The sequence below is a fragment of the Sorex araneus genome, chromosome 2 (assembly GCF_027595985.1).
Source record: "Sorex araneus isolate mSorAra2 chromosome 2, mSorAra2.pri, whole genome shotgun sequence".
NCBI classification, from domain to species: Eukaryota; Metazoa; Chordata; class Mammalia; order Eulipotyphla; family Soricidae; genus Sorex; species Sorex araneus.
The window spans coordinates 246,169,276-246,196,124 of record NC_073303.1 but is presented as its reverse complement, the minus strand read 5'-3'; the positions used below and the strand labels follow the sequence as shown (position 1 = coordinate 246,196,124).

General features: G+C 62.7%; 2 protein-coding genes across 4 annotated transcripts in view; both read left to right on the top strand.

The window, feature by feature from the left end:
• Positions 1 to 14,419, top strand: part of PIP5K1C (phosphatidylinositol-4-phosphate 5-kinase type 1 gamma) — a 39,411-nt gene extending 24,992 nt beyond the window's left edge. Inside the window, exons 9-19 of one of the 3 annotated variants that reach the window (XR_008628428.1) lie at positions 288 to 371; positions 1,812 to 1,860; positions 3,053 to 3,137; positions 4,014 to 4,175; positions 4,936 to 5,074; positions 5,392 to 5,424; positions 6,274 to 6,378; positions 9,520 to 9,655; positions 10,434 to 10,479; positions 12,489 to 12,572; positions 12,757 to 14,419. Coding sequence is in view for 2 of the 3 variants with exons in the window: in XM_055124972.1 (XP_054980947.1) it covers positions 288 to 371; positions 1,812 to 1,860; positions 3,053 to 3,137; positions 4,014 to 4,175; positions 4,936 to 5,074; positions 5,392 to 5,424; positions 6,274 to 6,378; positions 9,520 to 9,655; positions 12,489 to 12,572; positions 12,757 to 12,759 (880 nt within the window). In the remaining variant the exon portion in view is untranslated. The remainder of the gene's footprint in view (positions 1 to 287; positions 372 to 1,811; positions 1,861 to 3,052; positions 3,138 to 4,013; positions 4,176 to 4,935; positions 5,075 to 5,391; positions 5,425 to 6,273; positions 6,379 to 9,519; positions 9,656 to 10,433; positions 10,480 to 12,488; positions 12,573 to 12,756) is intronic. The other 2 variants (XM_055124972.1, XM_055124973.1) reach the window with 2 other exon arrangements.
• A 3,237-nt stretch (positions 14,420 to 17,656) lies between these two features.
• Positions 17,657 to 25,533, top strand: CACTIN (cactin, spliceosome C complex subunit). Its single transcript, XM_004614831.2, has 10 exons — positions 17,657 to 18,094; positions 20,516 to 20,981; positions 21,563 to 21,658; positions 21,898 to 22,043; positions 22,233 to 22,395; positions 22,488 to 22,602; positions 23,366 to 23,558; positions 23,649 to 23,771; positions 23,848 to 24,128; positions 24,572 to 25,533. The coding sequence occupies exons 1-10, from the start codon at positions 17,802 to 17,804 to the stop codon at positions 25,060 to 25,062; spliced, it is 2,367 nt and encodes a 788-aa protein (XP_004614888.2). The 5' UTR covers positions 17,657 to 17,801; the 3' UTR covers positions 25,063 to 25,533.
• The last annotated feature ends 1,316 nt before the right edge of the window (positions 25,534 to 26,849 follow it).

The window sequence follows — 26,849 nt, the reverse complement described above, 5'->3', positions numbered from 1 at the left end:
GCGCACTTGCCTGCGTGTTTCACACCCTCCCCCCCCGCATATTGGGGACCCTTGGGTACCTCAATGTGATCTGAGATGGGAAAGCTGTGGCCCCCCACCAAATTGAACACCCCACCTTCAGGGAGTTTCAGCTCCTTCAGGACCCTGCTCCTCCCTTTCCCCTGTGTCCCAGAGCAGACTGGAGGCTCTGGCTTCTGCCGTGTGTGCGGCACGCACGCGGGCGCGCGCAACTACTTGCCCACCTGTTGTGCCCCAGAGGCTGGGTCCTGACTTCAGGTTTTCTGCAGGATGGGTGGAATTCCTGCTGTGAATGGCCGCGGGGAGCGCCTGCTGCTGCATATCGGCATCATAGACATCCTGCAGTCCTACAGGTACATCGCCCCCACTCCTGCCCACTCCCCCACCCCCCCCCCCCCCCCCCGCAAACTTATTCTACAGCCCTATAGGTCTGTCCCGCTCTTGCCCCGCCCCCACAGACATCATGCAATTCTATAGGTCTGTCCTGCCCTTGCCCCGCCCCCTGCCCCACCCAGGCATCCTGTGGTCTTACAGGTGCACGCAGCCCGGCTCACCTGCTAGCCCGGCTTCTGCCTTACCCAGAGGCTCCCGTGTGTTGCCCTCGTGGACCAGCGCGAGTCTTAGACCTGGAACCCCGGGAGTCCACACTTGGTGCTCATTCTAGAGTCCTTGCGGGCTCCGGGCACCGGGGCCACTCCAGTGACCCTGCTGCCTGGACCCAGGCGGGAGGGCCCGGTATGGAGCTTCCCCGTCACTCTCCCAGCAGTCCAGTCCCAGGCACTAGGCATCTCCCTAGTGGAGAACAGGGAGCTCAGAGGGCCCCAGAGGGCCCCAGTCCAGGTCTACCCTGATGGCCCCATGCTCCGGAGCACCACCAGGGGGCGCCCAGCCCCCTCCCCCAAATGTTCTTTCTCCATAGTCCAGTCAGGGTGGGAGCTGGGGAACAGGGACCCGAGTTTCCAGGAAACCGCCTGACCTTGGGCTTTCTGGGGTGGGGGAGGTTCTTGGTACCCAAGCTCCGCTGTCAGGCAGCCCCCACGTGCTGTTTTTCTGCACTAGCACCTGCCATCTCTGCTCAGAGTACATGTGGCAGTTTTGGGGATAGCAAGCGGGGCTCTCTACAGAGACTCCCCTTCACACAACACGCACCCGGCTTGGAGTGGGGTCCAAGAGCTAGGCTGACCACCACGCGCTCATCCCAGGGTGGGGCTGTCCTAAAGGCCCATGTGCCTTTCCCCTTGCAGATGGGTCATGTGGAAGGCTGCCTGGAGGAGGTGGCTGTGGTGCTGGACACTCCCGCAGAGAGGAAGGGGGCTCTGGGAGGAGCCAGCTTCTCTGTCTTCCAGGGGAAGGTGCCCAAACCCCCCTACATCCCCCAGAACCACAGTGAGGGGAGCAGTAGCTAGTGCACAGGTTGGGGGGGTCAAAGGGGAAGGAAGAAGGGAAATGGCTCGGAGGAATAAGCCCATACTTCACATGTGGGAGCCCCAGTTTTGAACTTTGGTACCGCATGGTCCCCCCAGGCAACCACGGGAGCAAGTCTGACCACCTGCCGGGAACAGCCCCCCCAAAACAAAACAAAGAGCCAGGAGGGGATGGAGTGATAGTACAATGGGGAAGGCACTTACCTTGCACACGGTGGGCCTAGTTTGGCCCCTGGTACCCCATAGGGTTCCCCTGAACACCACTAGGCGTGACCCCTGAGCCAAGTCTAAGTTGTCGCTCTAGGCCAGGGTGCCTGCCACATGTGCCCTGAGGACGTGGCTGACGGCGGGGTGTCCCTCTCCTCGCAGGTTCATCAAGAAGCTCGAGCATACCTGGAAGGCTCTCGTGCACGATGGGGTGAGGCCATTCATTCCTTCACACATTCATTGCTTTATTCACCCACTCGTTAGTTCATTCACCTGTTTGTTGTTTCATGTGTTCGTGTGTTCATTTGCTCATTCACTCACATGTTCATTCCTTCACTCGTGCTCACTCGTTCATTCGTTCACTAGCTACCTGTTCATTGGTTCATTTGTTCATTTGCCCCTTCTTTCACTTGTCCATTCTTTCCCTTGTTTGGGCACTCATTCATTAGTTCACTTGTTACCTATTCATTGGTTCATTGGTTCATTTGCTCATTCATTCACTTGTCAGCTCACTCATTTATTCACTTGCTACTTGTTCATTGGTGCATTTGTTCATTTGCTTATTCACTCGATGGCTGAGTGCAGCCCCCATATGACCACCTCCCCGGGCCAGGGACTAACAGTGCAGCCAGTCTGGAGGGCGGCGGGGGGGGGGGCAGTGGTCTGGGACTAAACAGGATACTCAACTATCCAGGGGGCCTGGCTGGGGTTAGGGGGTACCGGAAGGCTTCCTAGAATCAGGGACTTCCTCCTTCCCTTGAGCAGACCTGGAAGGATTCCCAAAAACAGTGGGACTGGGAAAGTCAGGGATCAGCGCAGCAAAGAACATTCTGGAAACGTGCCAACTGCAGGGGTCTCGGGCACTGGCTCACGGGGGACAGCCCTGGAACTTCTCAGATTGGAAAAAGTGTAGGGACCTGGGTAAGAGGACAGTGGGGAGGACACTTGCCTTGCACACAGCTGACCTGGGTTCAATCCCTGGTACGCTATAGGGTCCCTGAGCCCCACCAGGAGTGATCCCTGAGTGCAGAGCCAGGAGCCAGCCGCCCTGAGCACTGAGTATGGCCACAAAAACAAACAAAAAAAAGTTTCGGGATCAGGTGGGCCTGAGGTCTGGGCAGCCTTCGCATGCTTAAGGCCCAGGTACCATCCCTGTCACCATGTGGTCCCTTGAGCACCTCTGCGGGGGGACCCTGACCCACATGTCCTGCAGCAGAGCTGGGAGTCGCCCCGAGCACTGCTAGGTGCTTGGGTACTCGGTACTGTAAATAAGTAAAGCACCTCAGGCTCTCAGCCCGCTGCGCCCATCCACTCCCAGGGCCTTGGGCCACGTCCGGACTTGACCTACCCAAGGTCAGGGGGTCCTGCTGGGCCCTGGCACTCACATCCCCTTCCCTCCCCAGGACACGGTCTCCGTGCACCGACCCAGCTTCTACGCGGAGCGCTTCTTCAAGTTCATGAGTAACACCGTGTTCCGGAAGAACTCCTGTGAGCACGGGGCCCCGGGAGGCCAGCCTTGGGGGGCCTGTCCCTGCCCCCCACACCCCCCAAAATCAAATAAGTCAGGGCACTTCTTGAAGTCGGTTTTCAGGTTTCCAACTTGCAGCCCGTGCCCAGTTACTGGTCCTGAGTATAATCACCAGGAACCCCAATGTCCAGGCTCATGTCTGCTTGACCTATTCCAGAATCTTCCAGGCACTCGGGAGGGTCCCAAGAGTAGTGGGGAGAGCAGGGGGCAGAGGGCTCTGTGGGGGTTCTCGGGCCTTCTGACCCTGGGGGCAGAAAAGAATCTTGCTCCTGGCCACGCGCACCCCACTCCCGTCCCCCTGTCTGAAAGCCGCTGTCCAACAGGGAGGTACTTGCCTTGCACAAGGCTGGCCCAGGTCCAACCCCCAGCATTCCCTGTGGTCCCTCAAGCACCACCTGGAGTGATCCCTGAGCACTGAGACAGGCCCAGAGCAACACCGGGTGTGGCCCTCAAACAAAACAAAACAAATGCAGCTTTATTTTATTTTATTTTTTTGCTTTTTGGGTCACACCTGGCAATGCACAGGAGTCATTCCTGGCTCATGCACTCAGGAATTATCCCTGGCGGTGCTCAAGGGACCATATGGGATGCTGGGATTCGAACCCGGGTCGACCACATGCAAGGCAAATGCTCGACCCGCTGTGCTATCACTCCAGGCCCAACAAATGCAGCTTTTGCTGCTCCCCCAGGCCTTGGCCCATCTCTGGGGGACCCCTGAGAGGGTGTGCAGGGTGGGAATCCTCACAGCGCCCCTCCTCATCCAGGCTGGAGGTGGGCAGCAGGGGGTGCAGGGCAGCAGGCAGGACCCCCGCCTCAGCGCCCCTCTCCCTCCACAGCCCTCAAGTCGTCCCCCTCCAAGAAAGGGCGGGCTGCCCTGCTGGCCGTGAAGCCCCTGGGGCCCACCGCCGCCTTCTCGGCCAGCCAGATCCCCAGCGAGCGTGAGGAAGCCCCCTATGACCTGCGGGGGGCTCGCAGCTACCCCACGCTGGAGGATGAAGGTGAGGGATGGGGGGGAGGGAGGTGGGGAGGGGGACGCCAGGATAGGAGGGCATTGAGAAACAGCAGGAGTCCATCTAGAGGGACCCGGGTCACAGTCACCCCCACACACACCAGAGAGGCGACCTTGAGGATAAGGCACTGGGGGGAGAGGAATCCACCGGAAGTTCTGGAAACTTCCAGCTCCAATGTTGCAGGCAGGGGAGTAGGGAGACGTGAGAGGGAACAGGTTCCATCTACATAGCTCTCCACTGTGGGGTGTGGCACACGGCCAACCTGGATTCCATACCCAGGATGGCATAAGATCCCCTTCACCCCACCAGGAGTGATCCCTGAGCTCAGAATCAGGAATAAGCCCTGAGCACTGCAGGCATGACCCAGAAAACCATCCAAGTTTCGAGAGAGAGACATTGGGATGTTAGCACACGTGAAGGTTGGGCAAAGGACCTGGGGCAGAGGGAGGAGGAGGGAAGCGGGGAGCAGACAGAAGGGAGGGTTCCCATGGACCAGGAAATGTGATTGGTTCTGATTCTGATTCTTTGGGTGACGGCCACACCCTGTGGCACTCAGCAGATGGGGTGGTCCAGGGGATGGAGCATGGGTTGCTGGTGCGGGTGTGCTGGGCTCAGGGCTGGGAAGCTGCCAGTGTAGCTCTACCTCTGAAAGCTGCTGGTGGGAGAAACGCGGGTGAGGGTGGCCCAGAGGCTCTCGGGGCTCCTTGGGGGCCAGGCTCCCTCCAGAGTCTACTGCCCCCTTTCACAGGCCGGCCCGACCTCTTGCCCTGCACTCCGCCCTCCTTTGAGGAGGCCACCACTGCCTCCATCGCCACCACCCTGTCCTCCACGTCCCTGTCCATCCCCGAACGCTCGCCCTCCGAGACTTCAGAGCAGCCACGGTACCGGTAAGCCTAGACACTTCTGGACCTGCCCTGGGAGAGGGGCGTGGTTTGTGGGAGGCGGGGCCAGTTCTGTGGGCAGGCAATGAGGGGGAGCCAATCAGGGCCAGTAGGGTATTGGGGGCGTGGTGCAATCAGGATGGGCGGGGTGTTGGAAAGGGACCAATCAGGATGAGCGGACTGTTTGGGGACCAATCAGGTTGGGGGTGATGGAAGGGGGAGACCAATCAGGGTGGCAGGAGTGTGTTAGAGGGGTAGCCCCAGGGGCGAGCCCAGGCAGGCGCCCTCACTTGTCCCACCTGTCCCATCTGTGGTCTTTGCAGGCGCCGCACACAGTCCTCAGGACAGGATGGCCGGTGAGATGAGACTCTGGTACCTCGCTGCACAGCCCTCCCCCTGCCGCCCCCACCCAGAGACTCTCCCCCTTTCCCCTGGGCCCCGATTCGGGTTCCCCAGCTCAAGGCTCAAGAACTAGCTTGAGAACCGCACAGAATCTCAGTCATTCTGAGTTGCTCTCCCGCACCAGGATCCCCCCATTTCCTCTGCGTGCCTGCATGCTTGCTCACCTCCTTCATTCCCTCCTTTCTTCCTTACTCCCTCCTTTCTTCCTTCTTTCACTTTTCTTCCTCCCCTCCCTTCTTCCTTCCCTCCTTCCTTTCCTCCCTTTACCGCCTTCCTCCCTCACTCCCTCTCTGTTCTGAATGCCATAAAAGGGGAAGTAGTGAGGGCCCAGGAAATGTCCCCGAGGGCCAGAGTGTATGCTTTGCATGCAGGAGACTCAAGTTCCATCCCTGGCACTGCATGGTCCCCACGTTGCAGGGTTTGGCCCACAAACACCATTATACTAATTGAGAAAGGAAAGGTAGTGAAATGCCTCCTGTGCCCAGCCCATTCTCCTCCCTGGGACAGTCCCTGGCACCGACTTTTGTCTCTTTTCAAAGATAGCTGTGAGTGTCCGAGCCTGTACATATATGACCTTGTGTCCCCCTTTCCTTCTGGCATAGCCGCGGTGCCCTCTCTGCCCTTCCCTTGCTGGGCAGGAAAGCCCAGGGTCCAGCTCAGGGCTTTGGAGGAGGTGGGGTGCCCAGAGACGGCACCTCTGGGAGGCCCCCAGCCCCACACTCCAGCATTGGAAGTCGGCCCTGTGTTTCTGTGGGATGGAAGTGGGTGAGGAGGGAAACAGGCATGGCTCCTGTTGCTGCCAGGCCCCAGGAGGAAGTGCACGCGGATGAGGACTTGCAGCAGATCACGGTGCAGGTGGAGCCCACATGCAGCGTGGAGATTGTGGTCCCCAAGGAGGATGATGCCGGGTAAGCCCCGGGCCCCCTCCTCCCGTTGCCTGGCCGAGCACTAATAGGTGCCTCAGGTTTCTGTTGTAAGCTCATTAGTCGAGTCTGGTCACATGACCTCCAGCACGGCATGCTGGGAAATGTAGTCCCGTCCGAGGCTCCGCGGGCTGGAGCACCTTGGTCCCTGCTAGAGAAGCCTCTCATGGAGGAGACCCAGAAGGGCTTCCCGCTCCGAACCCGAGATTTGAACCCAGAGCTGGCTGTTTCACTCGACTGCCATTTTTGGTCACTTCTCCGTCCTGATCTCTGCACCCTCCCGACCACACCCCCTTGCCCTCTCACCATCTCCAGGGTGCAGATTTATTTTATTTTTGGCTTGGGGGCCACCCCCAGCAATGCTCACGGCTTACTCCTGGCTCTGCGCTCAAGGATTATTCCTGGCGGGGCATGGGGGACCCTATGAGCGTGCCAGGGATGGATCCTGGGTTGGCAGTGTGCAAGGTAAGTGCCCTCCCCTCTCCCTTTATTCGATTTTTGAGCTGGAGGAAGTCACCTAAAATATGCCTCCAGGATCCGAGAAAGTTCTAAGGGCTGGGCACAACCATTGCAAATGGGAGTCCCAAGTTTGAGCCCTGTCAACCCCCAAACACTGATCAGAGAGTGATCATACTCCTCACCATGGAGTATGATCCCCCACCCCCCCACCCCCACACACAAAATATATCGAAAATACACCAGAGTGATAGTACCGCTGGTAAGGTGTTTACTGGGTGTGACTCCTGACACCATATTCGGTCCCTCAAGCCTGCTAGGAGTGATCTCACCTGAGCACAGAGCCATGAGTAAGTCCTGAGCACCACCAGGTGTGGCCCCCTCAAACTCCCATTCCTGGATAAATAAATGTCCAGGTGGGCAGGAGCTAATGTGCTGGCCTTGCATGCGGCCGGCCCAGGTTTGATCCTGGGCACTTCATACGGATCCCCAGCACTGCCAGGGGTGAGCCTTGAGCATGACTCATGGGTGTGGCCCAAAGAACAGAAACAAAAGAATAAAATAAGGAGGGGCTGGAGCAATAGCACAGCGGGGAGGGCATTTGCCTTGTATGCGGCTGACCCAGGTTCGATTTCCAGCACCCCATATGGTCCCCTTAGCACCGCCAGGAGTAATTCCTGAGTGCAGAGCCAGGAGTAACCCCTGTGCATCGCCGGGTGTGACCGAAAAAGCAAAATAAAATAAAATAAGGAGCTGGAGTGATAGCACAGCAGGTAGGGCATTTGCTTTGCATGCGGCCGACCCGGGTTTGATTCCCAGCATCCCATAGGGTCCCCCGAGCACCGCCAGGGGTAACTCCTGAGTGCAGAGCCAGGAGTAATCCCTGAGCATCGCCGGGTGTGACTCAAAAAACGAAAAAAATAAATAAAATAAAATGGACCATAGCATAATACAGCAGGTCAGTCACTTGCCCTGCATGCAGCCGACCTGGCTTCCATCCCCGACATCTCGTATGGTGCTCCGGCCCTGCCAAGAGTGATCCCTCAGTACAGAACCAGGAGTAGGCGTTTGAGCATCGCTGGATGTGCCCTCCACCCCGAGAAATAAAAATAAAAACGCCAGTGTCCCAGGGCACCCAGCAGTGCCACCACCCCGGGCTCTGGGCAGGACCCACGTGGCCTGGCCCTGCTTCCTTTGGCTGCTGGCTAGGTCAGTTGCATTCTCTGTGGCACTTCCGTCCGCTCTCCCTGTCTCTCTCCACTCTTTCCCATCCGGCTTTTCAGCGTCTCTGGGGAGGGGATGGGCGGTGATACTCCTCGCTCTGCCCAGGGCTGACTCCTGGCTCTGCACTCAGGGTTGACTCCTGGGGGAGCCTGAGGAACATATGGGACGCCGGGGATCAAATTTGTGTCAGCCACATGCACGTGCCTTCCCCACTGTACCGTGGCTCTTGTCTTTGGTTTGTTTGTTTGTTTGGCTTCTACTTGTGTTTTATTTTGGTTTGGGGGGCCACACCCGGCAGTGCTCAGGGCTTCCTCCTGGCTCTGTGTTCAGGAATCACCCCTGGTGGGATCGGGGGTCCCTACGGGGCGTTTGGGATGGAACCTGGGTTGGCCGCCCCTGCTGTGCTATCGGTGGGGCCCTGGGCCTCCCTGCTTGCTGCTGCGGGGGCTTGGATGGCCACACAGCCCATCTCGGAGCCCTGGCCTGTCCACCCGGGAGTGTCTACCATCCCTTCTCTTGCCCGTCACACACCTCCGCCTCTGCCCTGCCAGAGCAGCGAATGTGCCCCTGGTGCTGGTGGGAGGAGCAGCCCAGAGCCCTGCAGCCCTCTGCCAACTTGGTGTCTCCCCTGGTCACACGGGCGGGGGGGGCATTCCTGGAGGTTCTGCCACAGTGCCAAGCAGCAGGCACCTTCTTTTTTTTTTTGGGGGGGGGGTCACACCCGGCGATGCACAGGGGTTACTCCTGGCTCTGCACTCAGGAATTACCCCTGGCGGTGCTCAGGGGACCATATGGGATGCTGGGAATCGAACCCGGGTCGGCCGCATGCAAGGCAAACGCCCTACCTGCCGTGCTATCACTCCAGCCCCAGCAGGCACCTTCTGACCTTGCCAAAGCAGGGGCACATGTCCCCAACTCTGCAGAGGGACGGTGGCAGCCTGCTCACATCGTCAGATGCCATGTAACCCGGCCACTGAGAGGACCATGGCCTCATGGGGGCGAGGGGGTTCCCCACAGGCCGTAACTTCCGGTGTGCCTCCCATCGATATTCACACACTGACGTCACCCAGACACACTTCTCAGCGTATGTCCTGCCCCTCGGTGGGGAGATGCCCACTCAGTGCCAGTCAGGGGACCCCGAAGGCCACTGCTGGTGATGCTGGCCAGAGTCTGGTGACGTGGCCGTGCCGGTCAAGAGGTGCTTAGGCCCCTCCAGAGCTGCACCTGGTGCTGCTGGAGTCAAGGCAGCGGGGGGTCACGGCCAGTGGGTGGGGCCAGGACCCTGGGTCCAGCTGAGGGGACACAGTGACCATATTTGGGCTCCAGAACCATTTGGTTTGGTGCCACAGTACTGAATGCCCCAGGCCCCGAGGAGCATCAGGGAGGGTGCCTCTGGGGGTGCACTGCAGGGCAGGCCCCAGGACGCCCCGTGTCCCGTGTTCCCAGGGGGGCGGCATCCTCAGCCTGTACCGCAGCTGCCACCGCCACCGCCGCAGTAGAAGCGGAAACCGCCAGCCAGGCCTCGGAGCCCGCCAGCCAGGCCTCGGACGAGGAGGACGCGCCCGCCACCGATATTTACTTTGTAAGTCCCCCCGAGACACCCGCCCCCCCCCGCCCGGGGGCCCCCGCGACCACACGGGCACAACTGCACATGCGCACGCACACATGGTCCGCGCACACACGTAGTCATGTGTGCGCGCACGCATGCACCCGGGACTACACACGCGGTCGTGCATGCACCTGGTCACATGCGCACGCACCGGACCGCGCGCACACGCGTGGGCACGCACACGTGCGCTCCCGTTCTCACCCCTGTGTTCGCACACACCCCGGCGCCTGCAGCCACCCACACCCACGTCAAGACCCCCTCCTGGGCCTGAAACCGCGTCCTGGCCCCTCCGGGCCTGGGGGGTGGGCGGGGGAAGGACCCTAGAGTCATCCCAAATCCTCAGCCTCTGAGCCCACATTAAGGTGGGAGTGGGTGGGGGGGGTGCACAGGTGCGGGGAGCCTGGTTGGCATCTTCCCGTTGCCCTCCCATCGCCCCCGCAACCCCCCTAGGCTAGGCAGGGCCAGGTGAGCCGGCGGGGTGACCCCCCAGAGTGGGCTCCTGAGACCCCAGCCCGGGCCTGGGCGGCGGCGGGCCTGCACAGCCCCCCAGACTAACACCCCTTCCCCTCCCGCTCTCCCGCTCCCTGCCTGCATGGGCTGGGCCCCCCGGGGGGTGCGCGCCCCAGGTGGTGTCTCCGGCGCCCCAGGGGGGCCCCCGCTGCCCCCCGCTTGGTTCCCCGCCTGCCTGCCCCGCGCCCCGGCCCTCACCCTGTGCTCTCCTTTGCTTCCTCCGCGCGGCCCGCGCCCCCAGTTCTCGGATGGGAGGTTTTGGATTTACTGCGGGCTGATCAGGGCGTGTAAGTGACGCGGTGGACCCCGGGTAGGGGGGTGGCGGGGGAGACCCCAGACCCCGCCCCAGGGCGGAACAGGACGTGGGGGAACAAGGTGCGCGCCGCGACGCGGGCCACGGGCCATCCAGGGACCCCCTCCAAGGTGCCCGCGCTCAGGAGGGCCCTCCCGGCCCCTCCACTCCTCACACACGAGCCCCGAGGCCTGGGCTCCCCGCATCCTACGATTGTTTAGAAATCTGAGGGCCCCCCCCCACTCCCTAGCTTTGCAGCTGGACAGACGCCTCACAGGGGCTTCTGGTGCTTTGAAACCGGCCCAGAGATGCCAGGCCAACCTCCCTGAGCGCACAGCCTGCCCCTGGAGCAGCTGGCGGGCCCTGCCTAAAAAGCAGCAGCTGCTTCCCTGGCCTCTGCTCTTCCTAGTGGGGGTACCGCCCCCTGGGGAGCACAGGGCTGCCCGGGTGGGGGGGCCAGAACTAAGCAGGGGGGAGGGGAGGGGCGGGGCGCTGGTGGGAGGAAGAGGCCCTTGCAGGAGTTAGTTTGCTCCCCAAGACCAGACACTTGTTTGGCCCCCTGGACCAGTTAGAGCGTGTGACCCTACACCCTACACTCCCTGGGGCGCCACTGTTTGGGGGCCACACTCGGTGACTCGGGTGGTGGTGCTGGGGGGACCCTATGGGCTAGTAGGGATCAAACTCACGTCGGCCAGAGCAAGGCAAGCACCCTGAAAGTTGTACTGTCTCTCTGACCTCTTCTTCCTCCCGTCCTCTTCCTCCCTCTCCTCCCCTTCCCCTCCTCCCCCTCTTCCTCCTCCCCACTCCTCTTCCTCCCCGCTCCTCTTCCTCCTCCTCCTCCCCCCTCCTCTTCTCCTCCTCCTCCTCCTCCCCCCCTCCTCCTCCTTCTCCTCCTCCTCCTCCTCCTCCTCCTTTTCGTGCAGCAAAGTAGTCTTTGTTTTGGGGACCCCACTCAGGTCTGCTCAGAGCTGGCTCCTGGCTCTGCACGTGGGGACCACTCCTGTGAGCGTCTTACCCGCGGCATGATGTCCCTGGCCCCCGCGAAATAGTTTTCCTGGAAAATAATTCACATGGAACAGCGAGAGGGGAGAGCGGGCGTCCCTTCTCCCTAGTGGCCGGTGTCCCGGTCTTTGTTCTTGGGGGGGACTAGGTGGAGGCCCCGTCGCTGGGGTGTGGGCACTGGGGAGCAGCCCCCACATAGAACCCTCTGGGTCCTCTGGGGAGGGGGGCGGGGCCGCCCGGGTGCCGATGGCTCTGTTCGCAACTGGACACAGCCCAGCCCCGGTACCCAGCACCTCACCCAGCGCCGGCATCCCCCAAAGCTGCAGGAAAGGGGGGTTTCCTGCGAGAGCAGGGAGCATCTCTGGCCAGGGACCCTGGCGGAGTTTGGGGGTGTTACTGGGGTTGGTGAAGGCACATCTTAGACCCAGGGGCGGCTCCAGGGCCGGCCAAGCTCAAGAGCTGAGCCGTGGGCACGAAGGGGTGCGGGGTCTAGGGGGTGGGATCCAGGCGCGTCTGACCCTGTGTACAGCAGGAATGAGACCCCTCTGCCGGCTGACCCAGGCTTGAAACTGCCTCCCCTGTGGAGCGCTGGTGGCCGCCCGGGTTCCCAGTTCCCAGAGCAGGGCGGGGGGTCCCGCCACACCGGCGTGCCCGCAGGACAGTGCTCCCCGGGTAGCACGGACTTGGCGAGCGGCAGGGGTGCGGGTGGCCAGCAGAGTCCAGCAGCCGGCGCAGCCCGCCTCCCCTCCCCGGCCTTCCCCCCGACTAACCGCTTCCTGCCTGCCGCCCTGACCCCGGGCCGCCGGTCCCCGTCAAGGGAGGACAGGGCCAGGCCGTCCCCCAACAACCCCCCCACCGCCCCTTCCCACGAGCCCTGCGTTGGGGGGCGGGGGCGGGGGGTTCGCACTTTTATTTCTGTCTCTTCCTTCTCCCTCTGCTCTGTCGCGCCTCCACCCTGCTCCTCCGCCCCGCACGCGCTCCTGCCCACCCGCGGCCGGCCAGCCCGCCGATGACCGGAGCTGGGTGTACTCCCCGCTCCACTATAGCGCCCCGGCCCGCCCGGCCTCCGACGGCGAGAGTGACACAGTAAGTGGCCGGCCGGGCCCGGCGAGGTCCCCGGCGCTGCCCAGCGCCGGCTGGGGGCGCGGAGGCTGGGCTGGGGGGGCGGGGCGGGCGGCCTCGGGGCACGGGGCGCTGCCGTGCGTGCGGCGGGGTCGCCGTGCCCCCCTCCCCGCGGACAGCCCCTCACTGCCCCTCTTGCCTCCTCCAGTAACTCCCACGCAGCCCCCGGCCACCCCCGGAGCTCGCCGCCCGCGCCTGCGATGCCGTGCGCCGCCCCCAGCGTCCCCGGCTCCTATTTATTCGGGTCCCTGCTCTTTGCACAGATGTCGCACGTGCGGTTTTCTTGGTTTTTTTTTTCTTTTTTCTCTTTATTTTTTTTTTTTAAGAAAAATGAAAAGGAAAAAAAATAGTTAAGTCAAGGGGAAAAAAAAATTAAAAGAAGACGCCAAGAGCAAACACATCGGGGAAACGTCTTCAAGGGGAAGAAGCGCGACCCCGGCCCAGCACGGGGGTCTCCGCTGTGTCTGCAGGGGCCTGGATCCCCCCCACACACACACTCCATCCCGCATCTCCGAGGGGGTCCTGGACCCCCCCGCAATGGACAAGCAGATGCCCCCTTCTGGAACACCAACGCCCTTGTTCGGGACAGAAGCTTCTGGAAGAGCGGCTGGGCCAGGAGGAGCCGCGTGGGCCGGCGGCAGGGGCCCGCCGGGAGGAAGGGGCGCTCCTGGCCAGTGGGTGCACCCCACGCCTGGAGAAGGAAAGCTGAACTCGGGCCCGGACCTTCTTCCTCTGGATCTGACAGCAGCGGCACCCCCCAGCCCCGTAACCCCGGTGGGGGGGGCTGGGGCAGACAGCCTGGACACGTTGGGGGGCTGCCGGCAGCAGAGACCACACGGACACGTCGGGGCACCTTCCCCCACCTTCAGGGCCCAGGAGCTGGCCAACCTATGGAACCTTCTGGAAGGAACTCTGTCCGGAGGAGACCTCCCCTCCCCCCCACCTCCCGCAGCTCTCGGATCATCCTGCGGGACCCAATGCGCCAGCACAGACCCCCCACCCCCACCCCCACTCCCACCGGAGTAATGTCTGTGCAGACCCCAGGCCCCCCTGCACCCCACCCGGAATTCCAGGCCTCCTGGAGACCCCTCCGACGTCCAGAACTCACAGCCGTGGGGGGTCCTCGGGATGGGAGGAACCAGGGCCGGGGCCTGACCCCGCTGTCCCCGACCCCCACCCTGCCCATAGCAGACGTTTCTATTTTTGTGGTTGAGTCCCACAGACGCCCCTTAGGGGGCACACGCGGGGTACGGCAGGGCCCCCACGCGCCCCAGGAGGGAACTGTCTGCGCCCCCGCCCCCGCCTGTGTGGGGTGGGGGTCCCGTCTGTGTGCGGGCAACGGGCCCCTTTGGAGACCACTCCCTCCAGTGCCCGGCCCAGTGCAATACCCCTGCCCGGCCTGGGGGACCCCACGCTACGACCCCTCGGTCCTGCCTCGCCGGACAGACCCCCGTCTTCCATCCCACGTCCCCACCCCATCCTCTGTCGCCACAGGCGAACCCATTTGGAAACACAAGGAGCCCCCAAACCTCGTGTGTCTTCATCCCCCACCCCCTGCGGTTCCGCGTGCTCCGACTACCCCCACCCGACCCGGCCCCCCGGTGGTCCGGTCCCGTGTCTGACAATCTGGCTTCTTGGGTCACGGGGTGCCGTCGTCCCGGGTCTCACTCCTAGAGCCCAGGACACCCGTAGGACCCACAGCCACTGCTGGCCCCGGGAGCACTGGTATGTGCGCGCCCTCTCCCCCCCCCCCCCCGCCCCGTTTTTACGTCATGAGATCTCCCTAATAAATTGGGTCCTGAGCACGCCAAGGCTTCTCTCTGGGTTCAGGGGGTGTCTGTTGGGAGTTTAAGGACTAATTTCAATTTTTTTAAAAATACTTTTTGTGGGGCTGGAGCAGTAGTACAGCAGGTAGGGCATTTACTTTGCACGCAGCTGACCCGGGTTCGATTCCCAGTATCCCATATGGTCCTCTGAGCTGGAATGATAGTACAGTGGGTAGAGTGTTTACCTTGCACATGACTGACTGTGGTTCGATCCCTGGCATCCCAGGGATGTAATTCCTGAGTGCAGAACCAGGAGTAACCCCTGTGCATTGCCATAAAAAGCAAAAAATATATATGTATATTTTGTATTTATTTAGTTTTAGTTTTTGAGCCACAGCCCAGTTCTCAGGGCTTACTCCTGGCTCTGTGCTCAGGAATGACTCGTGACAGACTCAGGACAAATGGGGTACTGGGGATTAACTGTACTATTGCTCTGACCCTGGAAAAACGGTTTTGTTTTGGTTTGGGGCTACACCCGGTGGTTCTCAAGGCTTCTTCCCAGCTCTGCACATCCCTTGCAGGCTCTGGGGGTCATGTGGGGTGCCAGGGTTCAAACCGGGGTTGACTGCATGCAAGGTAAGCATCCTCCCCACCATACTGTCACTCCAGCACTGGAAAGAAAAAAAACTGTTTGGACTTTTTTGGAGGGTGGGACTCATACAGAGCAGTGCTCAGGGGCTTACTCCTGGCTCTGCATTCAGGAATCACCCTGGTGGTGCTCAGGGAAACCTATGGGATGCTGGGAATCAAATCCATTTCCCCTGTTGCCACTGTGTACAAGGCCGGCACCCTCCCCACTGTATTATAACTCCAGTTCTTGGAAAAACGGGAGCCTCACACATGTAGAGCCAGGCTTTGAATGGGAACAGAAGGGAGCATTAATACAACTTTAAATAATAAGATGACAGGACCTGACGGTCTCGATGGCTGTGCCTGAGGCCTGGGAATGGGCTCAGGGCTGAACCAGGCTTTCAATTTGCTGTCGATGCCTGGCTTTCATCCTCATATTTGCAGGAGCACCAAATTGTCTCCCAAGCAGAACAGTCCACAAGAAACTAAGTCGGGAGCAGGCCCTGGTGGCATCCCAAGTCCTCACCTCAATCCCAGTTTAAATGTGTGTGTGTGTGTGTGTGTGTGTGTGAGAGAGAGAGAGAGAGAGAGAGAGAGAGAGAGAGCTGGTGGGGCTGGAGAGATAGCACAATGGGTAGGGTGTTTGCCTTACATGCGGTTGACCCGGGTTGATTCCCAGCATCCCATATTGTCTCCCGAACACTGCCAGGAGTAACCCCTGTGCATCCCCAGGTGTGACCCAAAAAGCAAAATTAAAAGAGTGAGCTGGAGTGATAGTACAGTGGGTAGAGTGTTTGCCTTGCACATGGCTGACTGTGGTTCGAACCCTGGCTTCCCAGAGGGTACGTGGAGACCCCCAGGAGTCAGCCCTGAGCACTGCTGGGGGTGGCTCCCAAACAAAAAATAAACAGTTGTGACTTTGCGGCTCCAGCTCTGTGGGAATTAGTATTTGTTCAGCCAGAGCAGGAGCTAAACAGGGATCCCTACTGAGGTGGGCGGGGAGCGGGGAAGGCGAGGGCATTGATCCCAGACTCCTATTCTGGAACACTTCGTGGAATGTCGGGTCCTGCCTGTAGGGCCAGAGAGACGGGTTGGGCTTGCGGTGGCAGGGGCGCAGGCTCAGCGTCCTAGAACCCCAAGGTCTGTCCTCACCAGTGCGTGGTCCCTCCATCCCGGCACCACCGGAGTGAGCTCTGAGCATCATGCCGGGATCAGCCCCAAGCACCACCTGGTGTGTCCCCAGAACTAAGCAGCCTGCCTGGCTTGGATCTCAGGCTCAGTTCTCCCAGCATGCAATGCTTCTGTCCCTCCATGAGCTTCTTGGGGCAGCTCACGGGAGTGGTCGCCTACTTCAGGGCCTTCTCCAGGGGTCTCCCCTAGTGCACTGCTTGCGAGGCTCCCCTCCACAGCCCAGCCCCGCAAAATGTTAAGGCTTCAAGCACCCCCAAGGATGCCTTTTGAAAATCAGATCACACACCACTCTCTGGGGGCCATATAGCCCTGAAAATTTACACACACTTCCATGATGAATGGTTCATTTTTGGGGGGGCTCAGTGGGGGGAGTCCTCCTGTCCCCAAGGTGCCATTCTTGCCATCTCCCCACCTGGCACCTTGCTGCCAATGAAGGCTGTAGGTCAATATTAAATATTGGGTTGGAGGGGCTATAGCGACGGTGCAGTGGGTAGGATGATACCCAGCATTCTATATGGAGTCCCCCGAGCCTGCCAGAGCTCTGCAGCGGCAGGCGTGCCCCCCCACAAACATTTTTTTTTTTGGTTGAAGAGAAGAGTTGTCAAGGTGCTGGCACAAGTGGCGGATCCCAATTTGAATTCAGCACTGGGCTGGAGCAATAATACTGCGGGAAGGGCGTTTGCCTTGCATGTGGCCGACCCGTGTTTGATTCCCAGCATCGAATATGGTCTCCCGAGTACCGCCAGGAGTAATCCCTGAGCATCACCTGGTGTGACCCCAAAAGCAAGGAAAAAGAATTCCCCAGCCAAATGTGGTTCCAACGAGACCAAAGTAGTACATTAAGGAGGACTTCAGGCTCCTCCAGAATCCATCCTACCCTAGATTCCTTGTTTATCCCACTGCTCCGCAACAAAGTGCAGAGCTGCCCCACCAACGCCAAAATGCAAGCCACAGGCAACCTCAGAGGCAGTAGAAAAGGGCAACGTGAGAACGACCATCCCTCTTGGAGCTCGTTTTCCGGCAAGCTACCTCAGAAATACCCACTCATTCATAGGTAGAGGTGGAGCGAGAAGACGACTCTCACCGAAGGGCATCTTAGAATCAGGCTTTTTCAGGCTGTGCCAGCACCACCACCCCCTCCCGGAGCAGCCCGCCCTTCAATTAAGATGCTATTGTGGTACCCACCGACGCGCCTCCTTGGCTCCGCCCTTCTCACCCCGCCTTCTTTAGGCCCCGCCCATATTAGCTCCACTTCCGGAATCTCCTGGTCCCGCCTCCCGACGGCACACCCAATGAGACCCCGCCCTCTATAGTCCCGCGTCCTGGGCCCCGCCCTTGCGGTCTCAACTTCCTCCCAAGACCCGGGTTTCTGGCCCCGCCTCCAAGGCCCCGCCCCTCTGGCCCTTGCTCCTCCCACCACTTCCTAGTTCCCAGTCCTGAGGCTCGCGTCCTCAGCCGGGCTGTCCTCGGCATTGCCTTACGGCGAGTTCCGCAACTGAGGCCGCAAGTCCAACCGGAGTCCTCCTGTTTGCGGTCATGTTTGCGGACGGTAAGGGGTCACGAGATATCGGACTCGGAGAGGTAGGGGGCGGCGAAATGGGCTTCTATGTCTCGGTTCAGGCACGAGCTGGGCAGCCCGACACGCGCCGCGGGCGATGAAGGCCCCCGGCGCAGGCCCCGGACAATCGAGTTGGCGTCGCTGCCCCCGCCGTCCCCGCCCGCGTCCCAGCCGATGGGTCGCGACACACGCTCGCGATCGCGGTCGGTGGGTCGCAGGAGCCGAAGACAGCGGAGCCGCAGCGGGAGCCGGAGCCGGAGCGGAAGCCATGGGCGGCGAAACCGGCGGCGCCGGGACAACGAAGGAAGGCGCCGGCGGCGACGACAGAGCCTGGAGCGCAGGTAAGGGTCTCTGCCGCGATGGGGTTCGCCGTCGGGGAGTCGAGACCCTCTGTGTGAAGTCCGGGAGGCCTTCTTGGAGGCGCTGCCTGGGCCGGAGGACGCCGCCGGGAGCGCCCTGGGAAGGCGGGAGACCCGGGGGAGGTGTAGACGCGGTCTGAGAGGCGACGGGAGCCCTGATGTGCCGTCCCGAGAGACAGGCTTGGTCCGTGCCGTGGAGAGTCCCGGGAGTGACCGGGCTGGACTAGCTTCGCCCAACTTCTCCGGCTCGCACTTGGAGCAGGAGACGAAGAGATGGTCCGGCTGGAGGGTGGCGGGGACAGCGCCAGGGACCCCGGGAGCAGCGCCAGTTTTGCTAATCAGGGCGGGAAGAGGCAGAGGTTTGGTTTGGCTTCGAGGCCACGTCCGGCAGCGCCCAGGGTCAGCTCCGCCGGGTGCTCGCGGCTGTGCCCCGGGGACCGTGTGCGGGGCCGGGGTGCAGCCGGACTCCCGCGTGCAGAGCCTGCGCTCGGCCTGCTGAGGTGTGGGTGACAGGTGGCAGAGCCCGCTGGTCCCCGCGGTGCCCGGTCCTCCAGGTCCTGGGGAGTCTTTCCCCTCACGTCCCAGAAGCTCATTGCCACCCACGATTCCGAAAAATGAAGCAGGCAGGACAGAGAGGTTGAAACAATTGGGGAGAGCCCCAGCTTCTCCCCTCCCCGCACTGTAGAAGAGTTTCCACCTTTTTGTTTTGGGGCCACACCCCACTGTGCTCCAACTTACTCTACGCTTAGGAGTCACTCCTGTCGAGGTTTGGGGGACCCTGTGGATTTCCAGGGATCAAACCCAGCTTAGACGGGACAGACAGACACCTGACGTCTGTACTTTCTCTCCAGCCCCAAATTTTCTCTTTTTTTGGGGGGGTCACACCCGGCGATGCACAGGGTTACTCCTAGCTCTGCACTCAGGAATCACCCCTGACGGTGCTCACGGGACCATATAGGATGCTGGGAATCGAACCCGGGTCGGCCGCATGCAAGGCAAATGCCCTACCTGCTGTGCTATTGCTCCAGCCCCTCCTTTTTAAATAAGGGGGCGGACCTATGTGAAACCCATGTTTCACTGTTTTGAATGATGGCAGGCAGATATTTTGAGACTCACAGTTTCTTATGATGTGTTGTTATAGTTGTTATTTTGTTTTGGGGCCACACCCAATGATGCCCAGGGCTTACTTCTGACTCTGTGCTCAGGAATCACACCAGTTAGCGCTTGGGGGTGCCAGGAATTGAACCCAGGTCAACCACATACAAAGCAAGTGCCCTCCCCTCTGTACCATCACTCCTGCCCCAAGTGAAGGGTTTTTTTGTCATTTGGGGGCCCTCTCTCTCCCTGCTCATTGCTTGGGGTGAGGCCCCTGCCATGGTCCAGGGAGTTGTAGCAGCCTGCTCTCCTTGCCCTGGGCCTGACCTGTGTGCTGGGGGACACGGGGTGGGCGTGGGCGTGCTGCCCTCGGTTTCGGTCTTCCACTGGGGACACGACTGTGCCTGCCTGTTGAAGTGCTGTCCAGGGCCATCTTGAAGCATCACCGCCACTGTCCCAGGTCACTGTCCTAGCACCACCTGGACCTTTACACGGGGAGTTTGCTGCTCGCGCTCAGTGGAGACAGCAGCCTTCAGCCCTGCAGGAGGAGGTCGGGAAACGCTGGGCTGAGTCTCCGCAGACAGGAGCCCCGAGGTCAGCTCTGAGGGCCGCAGGTCGGTCTCCACCAGAAGTAAGGAGGGTTACTCCCATTAGTTTACCCCAATTAGTTGACAGTTTATTGACACCAGAGTAACTGTGAATTGAAGTTATCCACAAGGGTCACTGTTGTTTGGGTTGGCAGTGGTTTGGGGGCACGCCTACCTGGAGTCCGGGAATGTTCCTGGCACTGTGCTTAGGAGTGACCCTGGGCAGTGCTCCGGAACTGTAATCGGTGCAGGAAATAGAACCAGGCCTTGCTCCCCTTGGACTGGATCTTTGGCCTGCTCCTAAAAATGAGGGACAGCCTGTCAACCTTGTGATTTGATTACGTCGTGTGGTTCAGTCTCGGGCCTTCTGATTTGGGGGAGCAGGAGGTGTGATCTTCATAAGGAGAAGGGGGCTTAGAACAGAACCGGTGTTTTCCCGGAGCATTCAGGGCTTCAGTCTCACGGTGCACTGTGCTTGCTGCAGTGTCTGCCCACAGGCTTCGTTCCTGGCCAGCCCCGCCCCCATTCGGATGGGCCCGCGCAATCAGCAGCTTCTCCCCGAACCCTCCCTGACACCCCTGCCCAGCCCACCCGGCTGCCCTCCCCTCCTCTCCGTTCCTGGCTGGACCCCCCTCTCTCCCGCCTCGCACGTCCCCGGCCCCCCCGTGCGTACAGCACCGTCCCGCTACCACCTGGTGACCGGCCGCCACGTGTCCTGCAGGTCCGAGTCGGAGGATGAGCAGTGGCAGGGTCGAGGCCGACAGAGCCGCAGCCCGCGGCGCTCCCTGGACCGCTCCTCCGATGTGGCTTCGGACGAGGAGCCGCGGCTGCAGCGCCGGCGGGGGCGGCGGCGGCGGCGCCGGCCACACTCGTGGTCTCCGGGGTCCTCGGCGTCCAGCTCGGCGTCCCCCGCCGGCTCCCCGAGCCCGCGCGAGGCGGCGGCGCTGAGCCGGCAGCGGGCCCTGGAGGAGCGGCTGCGGCTGCGGGAGGAGCGGAAGCAGCAGGAGGAGCTGATGAAGGCCTTCGAGACGCCCGAGGAGAAGCGCGCGCGCAGGCTGGCCAAGAAGGACGCCAAGGAGCGCAAGAAGCGCGAGAAGATGGGCTGGGGGGAGGAGTACATGGGCTACACCAACACCGACAACCCCTTCGGAGACAACAACCTGCTGGGCACCTTCATCTGGAACAAGGTGCGGCGGGGGGCTTGCGCGGGGCGGGGCCTGCGCGGGGCGGGGCCTGCGCGGGGCGGGGCAGGAGGGCCCTTCCTTAGGTGGCTGGTTGCTGCACCCCAGCCAGCCCAGCCTCAGTGCCCGCACCTGCTCCCCATATCCCTGTTACCTCCTGCCCATCTCTGCACCCCAGTCTTTCTCTTCTGCATCACCATCACTGTCTCAGGGTGGAGGAGCACTGCAGAGGGATTCCTCCAGGGCACAGATGACACACAGGAGCACTGGGGCAAGGAGCTAGCAGAGGGGACCCTGGCTGTCAGAAATCCAACCCATCAAACGCTCTACTCGCTGTCCTCCTGTCCCATCCCACCCCCAGTTTTGTGTGTGTGCGCGTGCGTGCGTGTGCAGGGCTGAGGAGCGAGCCCTGAGCACCCGACGTGCCTGCACACTGCCCCAGCTTCTCAGGCCCAGTGCCATGCAGCCATGCAGCTCAGATGTGGGGCCCCTCCCCACAGGGACTAGGGGATGCTCTCACAGGGCCAGGGGACCCGCGGCGCAGGCGGGAGACCCCTGCACAGCGTGTGCTGGTCCCACCCCCGCAGGCCCTGGAGAAGAAGGGAATCAGCCACCTGGAGGAGAAGGAGCTGAAGGAGCGGAACAAGCGGATCCAGGAAGACAATCGGCTGGAGCTGCAGAAGGTGGGCTACCCCGGCTGCCCCCCACACGGGCCAGGCGGTCTCCCTCCCCGGGGTCCCCGCAGCAGGCCCCCCACTTGCTTCCGCTGTGGGCGGTCCCTGAGCGCGGCTTCAGGCACAACTGGGCCCAGGCGCGTGGGCGGGGTCCCCAGCGTTCCCCCTATCAGCTCCCCGGCCACCCCTGCGGCCCCTCCTGCGGCCCAGTGCCCCGGGGACCCCGCCTGACAGCTGCGCATGCGCAGGTGAAGCAGCTGCGGCTGGAGCGAGAGCGGGAGAAGGCCATGCGCGAGCAGGAGCTCGAGCTGCTGCAGCGCGAGAAGGAGGCCGAGCACTTCAAGACGTGGGAGGAGCAGGAGGACAGCTTCCACCTTCAGCAGGCCAAGCTGCGGTGCGCGGCCCTCCTGGGGGCGGGGCAGGGGCGGGGAAGCCCTGCCCATCCCCTCCTCACCTGCTGCCCCCACGATTCCTGCCTCTTCCAGGAAGCCCGCCCAGGCATCCCGCCCCAGCTGATGCTTTCAGCTGAGGGTGGGCGGGCGCTGCTGATGCTCACCCTAGCCCCCAACTCTCTCTCCCACAGCTCCAAAATCCGCATCCGAGACGGGCGGGCCAAACCCATCGACCTGCTGGCCAAGTACATCAGTGCCGAGGACGACGACCTGGCCGTGGAGATGCACGAGCCCTACAGCTTCCTCAACGGGCTGACGGTGGCCGACATGGAGGACCTGCTGGAGGACATCCAGGTGCTGCCCGGACCCCCGGCCCTCACCCCCCTGCCCCTGCGGCCCCCCCACCCTGTGCCCCCAGGCCCTCACCCGCCTGCCCTGCCCCCCAGGTGTACATGGAGCTGGAGCAGGGCAAGAATGCCGACTTCTGGCGGGACATGACCATCATCACAGAGGATGAGATCTCCAAGCTGCGCAAGCTCGAGGCCTCGGGCAAGGGGCCAGGTAATTGCCAGGGGGGCCAGGAGCCAGGGGAAGGGGGGCAAGGGGCCGGGTTATGAGGTGGGACAGGGGACAGAGACCGCCAGGGGGCAAGGGGCCGGCCAGGGGACCGAGACACCCCAGGCACGTGCTGCAGGAGCACCCAGCCCACCGCCTCAGGTCTTCGCTGCTCTCCCTGGAGCCGCCACTAGGCGGCAGCAGAAGCAGCACAGTGCCGCTGCCTGCCAGTGATGGGGGTGCTGAGGGAGTCGGGTCTGGGCCGGGTTGAGGTTTCCAAGGGGGGCCAGGCGGATCCCCCTCCTGGGACGGGGACTGCCCGTTTGGATGTTCCCGGCAGAGCCATGGGGCATGGGATGACCCAGGCACCCAAGAGACATGGGGGAGCTGGGGGCCCCAGTGTAGGCCTGGTCGCTCTCAGGGGGCTCTGCCCACAGGGGCCTGCTGAAGGGGAAGCTTCTGGATGCTGGGCACAGGGGCCGGGGAAGCTGCCGAGGTGCGTGCCTTCCACCTGTGTGTGGGCAGTCTCCCTGCCAGGAGGCGACTGCCCCCCGCATCTGCCCCCAGCGGGGAACCAGCCAAAGGCCCGGGAAGGGCAGGGACTGTGTGCCGGCGGTCAGGGAGGGCTTCCAGGGGGCACCAGACGGGCAGGCACTGCGTGCAGAGGCTGGTTTGCAGGGGTGGGGGCTGCTTGCCAGGCGGGGCCAGACTGTCCCGGAGAGCCAGTGGGGGCCTGGCAGGAACCGTGTGCGCCCCTCCCTCTCTGCAGGGGAGCGGCGGGAGGGCGTGAACGCCTCAGTGAGCTCGGACGTGCAGTCGGTGTTCAAGGGGAAGACGTACAGCCAGCTGCGGGTCATCTTCCAGGGCATCGAGGGCAAGATCCGCGCGGGGGGCCCCAACCTGGACATGGGCTACTGGGAGAGCCTCCTGCAGCAACTGCGCGCGCACATGGCCCGCGCCCGGTGAGCGCCCGCCCAGGCCTGGCGGGGTGGGGCAGGGCGGGGCGGGCACTCGCGGCCCTGCGGTGACCGCCTGACCCTCGACACTCGCAGGCTGCGTGAGCGGCACCAGGACGTGCTGCGGCAGAAGCTGTACAAGCTGAAGCAGGAGCAGGGCGTGGAGAGTGAGCCCCTCTTCCCCATCCTCAAGCAGGAGCCCCCATCCCCCAGCCTCAGGTAGGCCCCGCCCCGCCTCCTCCGGGGAGCCCTCCGGGGTGCCCGCCACCCACTCACCCCATCTGCCCGCCCGCAGCCTGGACCCCGAAGAGCCGGCCCCCACGGCCCCCGGGCCCTCTGACGGCGCCCCCGCGGAGGGCGAGGCGGACGCGGCGGCACAGGCGGAGGGCGAGGCGGATGGGGAGGCCGTGCTCATGGAGGAGGACCTGATCCAGCAGAGCCTGGACGACTACGACGCCGGCAAGTACAGCCCGCGCCTGCTGACCGCGCACGAGCTACCCCTGGACGCGCACGTGCTCGAGCCCCACGAGGACCTGCAGCGCCTGCAGCTGTCGCGCCAGCAGCTGCAGGTCACAGGTGCGCAGCCCCGCACCCCAGCTGGGTGCTCCTCACCTCTCCCCTCCCCGGCTCACTTCTCCCTTTTGTCCCCCACCCCCGCCCTTCCCTCCTCACCCTTCCCGTCCTGTCTAACCCCTGCAGCGCCCCTGTCCCCCCTCCCATCCCCTTTGCCTCATCCCACCCCTCCTCACCCCTCCCCTCCTCACCTCTTCCCTCCCTGTCTCACTTCTCTCCTCTGGTCCCCTCATGCCCTTCCCACTCATCCCTCCCATCCTGTCTAACCCCTGCAGCGCCCCTGTCCCCCCTCCCCTCCCCCTTTGCCTCATCCCACCCCTCCTCACCCCTCCCATCCCGCCCCCTCTCACCCCTTCTGAGCCCAGTGGCCCTCAGGATGCAGGTGCTCTTTCACCCTGTTCGGAGGGGGGGATGGGCCAGGCCCCAGCTAATGCCCCCCCCCTCAGGTGACGCCAGCGAGAGTGCGGAGGACATCTTCTTCCGGCGGGCCAAGGAGGGCATGGGGCAGGACGAGGCGCAGTTCAGCGTGGAGATGCCGCTGACCGGCAAGGCCTACCTATGGGCCGACAAGTACCGGCCGCGCAAGCCGCGCTTCTTCAACCGCGTACACACGGGCTTCGAGTGGAACAAGTACAACCAGACGCACTACGACTTCGACAACCCGCCGCCCAAGATCGTGCAGGGCTACAAGTTCAACATCTTCTACCCCGACCTCATCGACAAGCGCTCCACGCCCGAGTACTTCCTGGAGGCGTGCGCCGACAACCGGGACTTCGCCACGCTGCGCTTCCACGCGGGGCCGCCCTACGAGGACATCGCCTTCAAGATCGTCAGCCGCGAGTGGGAGTACTCGCACCGCCACGGCTTCCGCTGCCAGTTTGCCAACGGCATCTTCCAGCTCTGGTTTCACTTCAAGCGCTATCGCTACCGCCGGTGACGCCCCCCGGGGCTCCCGGGGACGCGACACCCCCACCCAGGGACTCACTCGGTGGCCTTCAGACCACCAGGGTCAGAGCAGCCAGCCGCAGCCGGGGGGCCCTCCCCCTCCTTCCGCTCTGCACCTCCCGGGAGATCCCGGGCGCTCGGTGCCACCCGTCACCCCACCGGGGTCCCATCGTCACTCCCCCATCAGGGCAAACGCCAAGCGCCTCTAGTGGCCTTGGTGGCCAGCAAGGTGGGCGCCAGGCCCTCCCCCACCCTGCTGGGTCCAGGGGTCTCCGGGGAGCCCCCCACGTGGGGTCAGCTGCCTTCACAGCCCTCGGCACTGACTCTCTTGACGTGGGATTCTGCACACCTCCTGCCTGCGTCGCCACGGCTCAGGCCCAGGGCCCCGGCGCGGCCCAGGACACCTGCACTTCTCACTCTGACAACTTTTCTAGGTGGAGAAAAAAATCTTATTTTCATTTCATTGGCCTATGGCAAGAGTGCATGGTTTTTTAATAAACATTTTATTTTAGGGTAATTGGAGGGTCTCGGAAATGCTAAGGAGACTGTCGACCAGGGGTCCCCGTGGGTGGCTGCTGGCGGGAATCCAGCTGAGCCTTTTTCTATTCGGGGTTCTGAGGGTGCTTTAAACATGTCACATGTGGGCCCCAGCAAGCACAGGCCTGGGGTGACAGCCCCCAGTAGGCTGTTGGCCTCCCGTGGGTCCTCTAGCCCGGGTGGGGGCTGCTGGTTCCTCTCGGTGCCTGGAACGGTCCCCATACCCCAACAGTTTGGCCCTGCTGTGGTGCGCAGACTCCTGAAGGCCCTGGACCCCACCCTGCTGAGGCCCAGCCAGGCGCCCGTGCCCCCCCTGGGGTGGATGCAGCTGGGTGATGGGACGATGTCCACACCCGCAGCCCCGAGCCACACCCATGCCAGACGTCACTGGTCGATAGCTGAGTGCCTGTGAGTGCCTGAGCATTAGATTGTCAGCACTGCGCCGAGCCTGGGACCCCAGAGCATTTTCTGGCCCGGACCTTGGTTCCTCCCGGGGTTGGCTCACAAGATTCGTGCCTGCAGTCCGGGTGTGACCCCAGGCTCTCCAACCTCAGTTTCCTACTAGGCCGAGAGCCCCCTGGGCCCAAACCCTCTGAAGGGTGGAGAGGGGGGTCACATGCTCCCGACCCACGTCAGCAGACAGAGGGACCCGAGCTATGGGATGGCAGGGAGGCTGCTCGTCTTGCATGGGCTCCATCCCCAGCATCCCAGGGACCCCTGCGCACCTGGGTGTGACCCACTGGCCCCCAGGGTCAGGCAGGGCGTCTCCCTGGGGTGCTGCTGGCCCTGGCAGGACAGGGCAAGGGGACGGGAGGATGAAAGGCGGGAGGTGGGCCCAGGGCTAGAGGGGCGTGGGGGGGCGGCGGGGCCCCAGAGCAGGTGAATGAGCGGGCATGACTCCCTGCCCTGGCTCCACGTTCACGCCGTAAGCTGCCACCGCCACCCCCAAGCCTGCCTCTTCCTGCCGGCAGCATACCCAGGGCTAAGAATAACGACTCCGGCTGGCCCCCATCGGAAGCCACAGCCATGGGGGGCGCATCCTGAGCGTGGCCTCTGCTCCAACCATCTGTGGCATCTCCAGCCCTCCCCCCGGGCTCCGAGCTGCCCCGTGCCTCTCCGAGTTACAGCCAGAGCCCTGTGAAATGCCCACCCTCTGCCCCGCTTTCCCCAAAGGACGCTCCTCATCTGGACCAGAGGAAGAAGGCGTCAACAGTCCCACGCCACCCACCCCCGCATCACTCG

What these genes read in the sequence shown, in the direction of transcription:
- CACTIN (XM_004614831.2), top strand. Translation starts at nt 17,802, where the DNA reads ATGTCTCGGTTCAGGCACGAGCTGGGCAGCCCGACACGCGCCGCGGGC. An exon ending in GCACCTTCATCTGGAACAAG is followed by an intron (nt 20,982 to 21,562) that starts GTGCGGCGGGGG and finishes CCACCCCCGCAG; the next exon opens with GCCCTGGAGAAGAAGGGAAT. An exon ending in ACCTGCTGGAGGACATCCAG is followed by an intron (nt 22,396 to 22,487) that starts GTGCTGCCCGGA and finishes CCTGCCCCCCAG; the next exon opens with GTGTACATGGAGCTGGAGCA.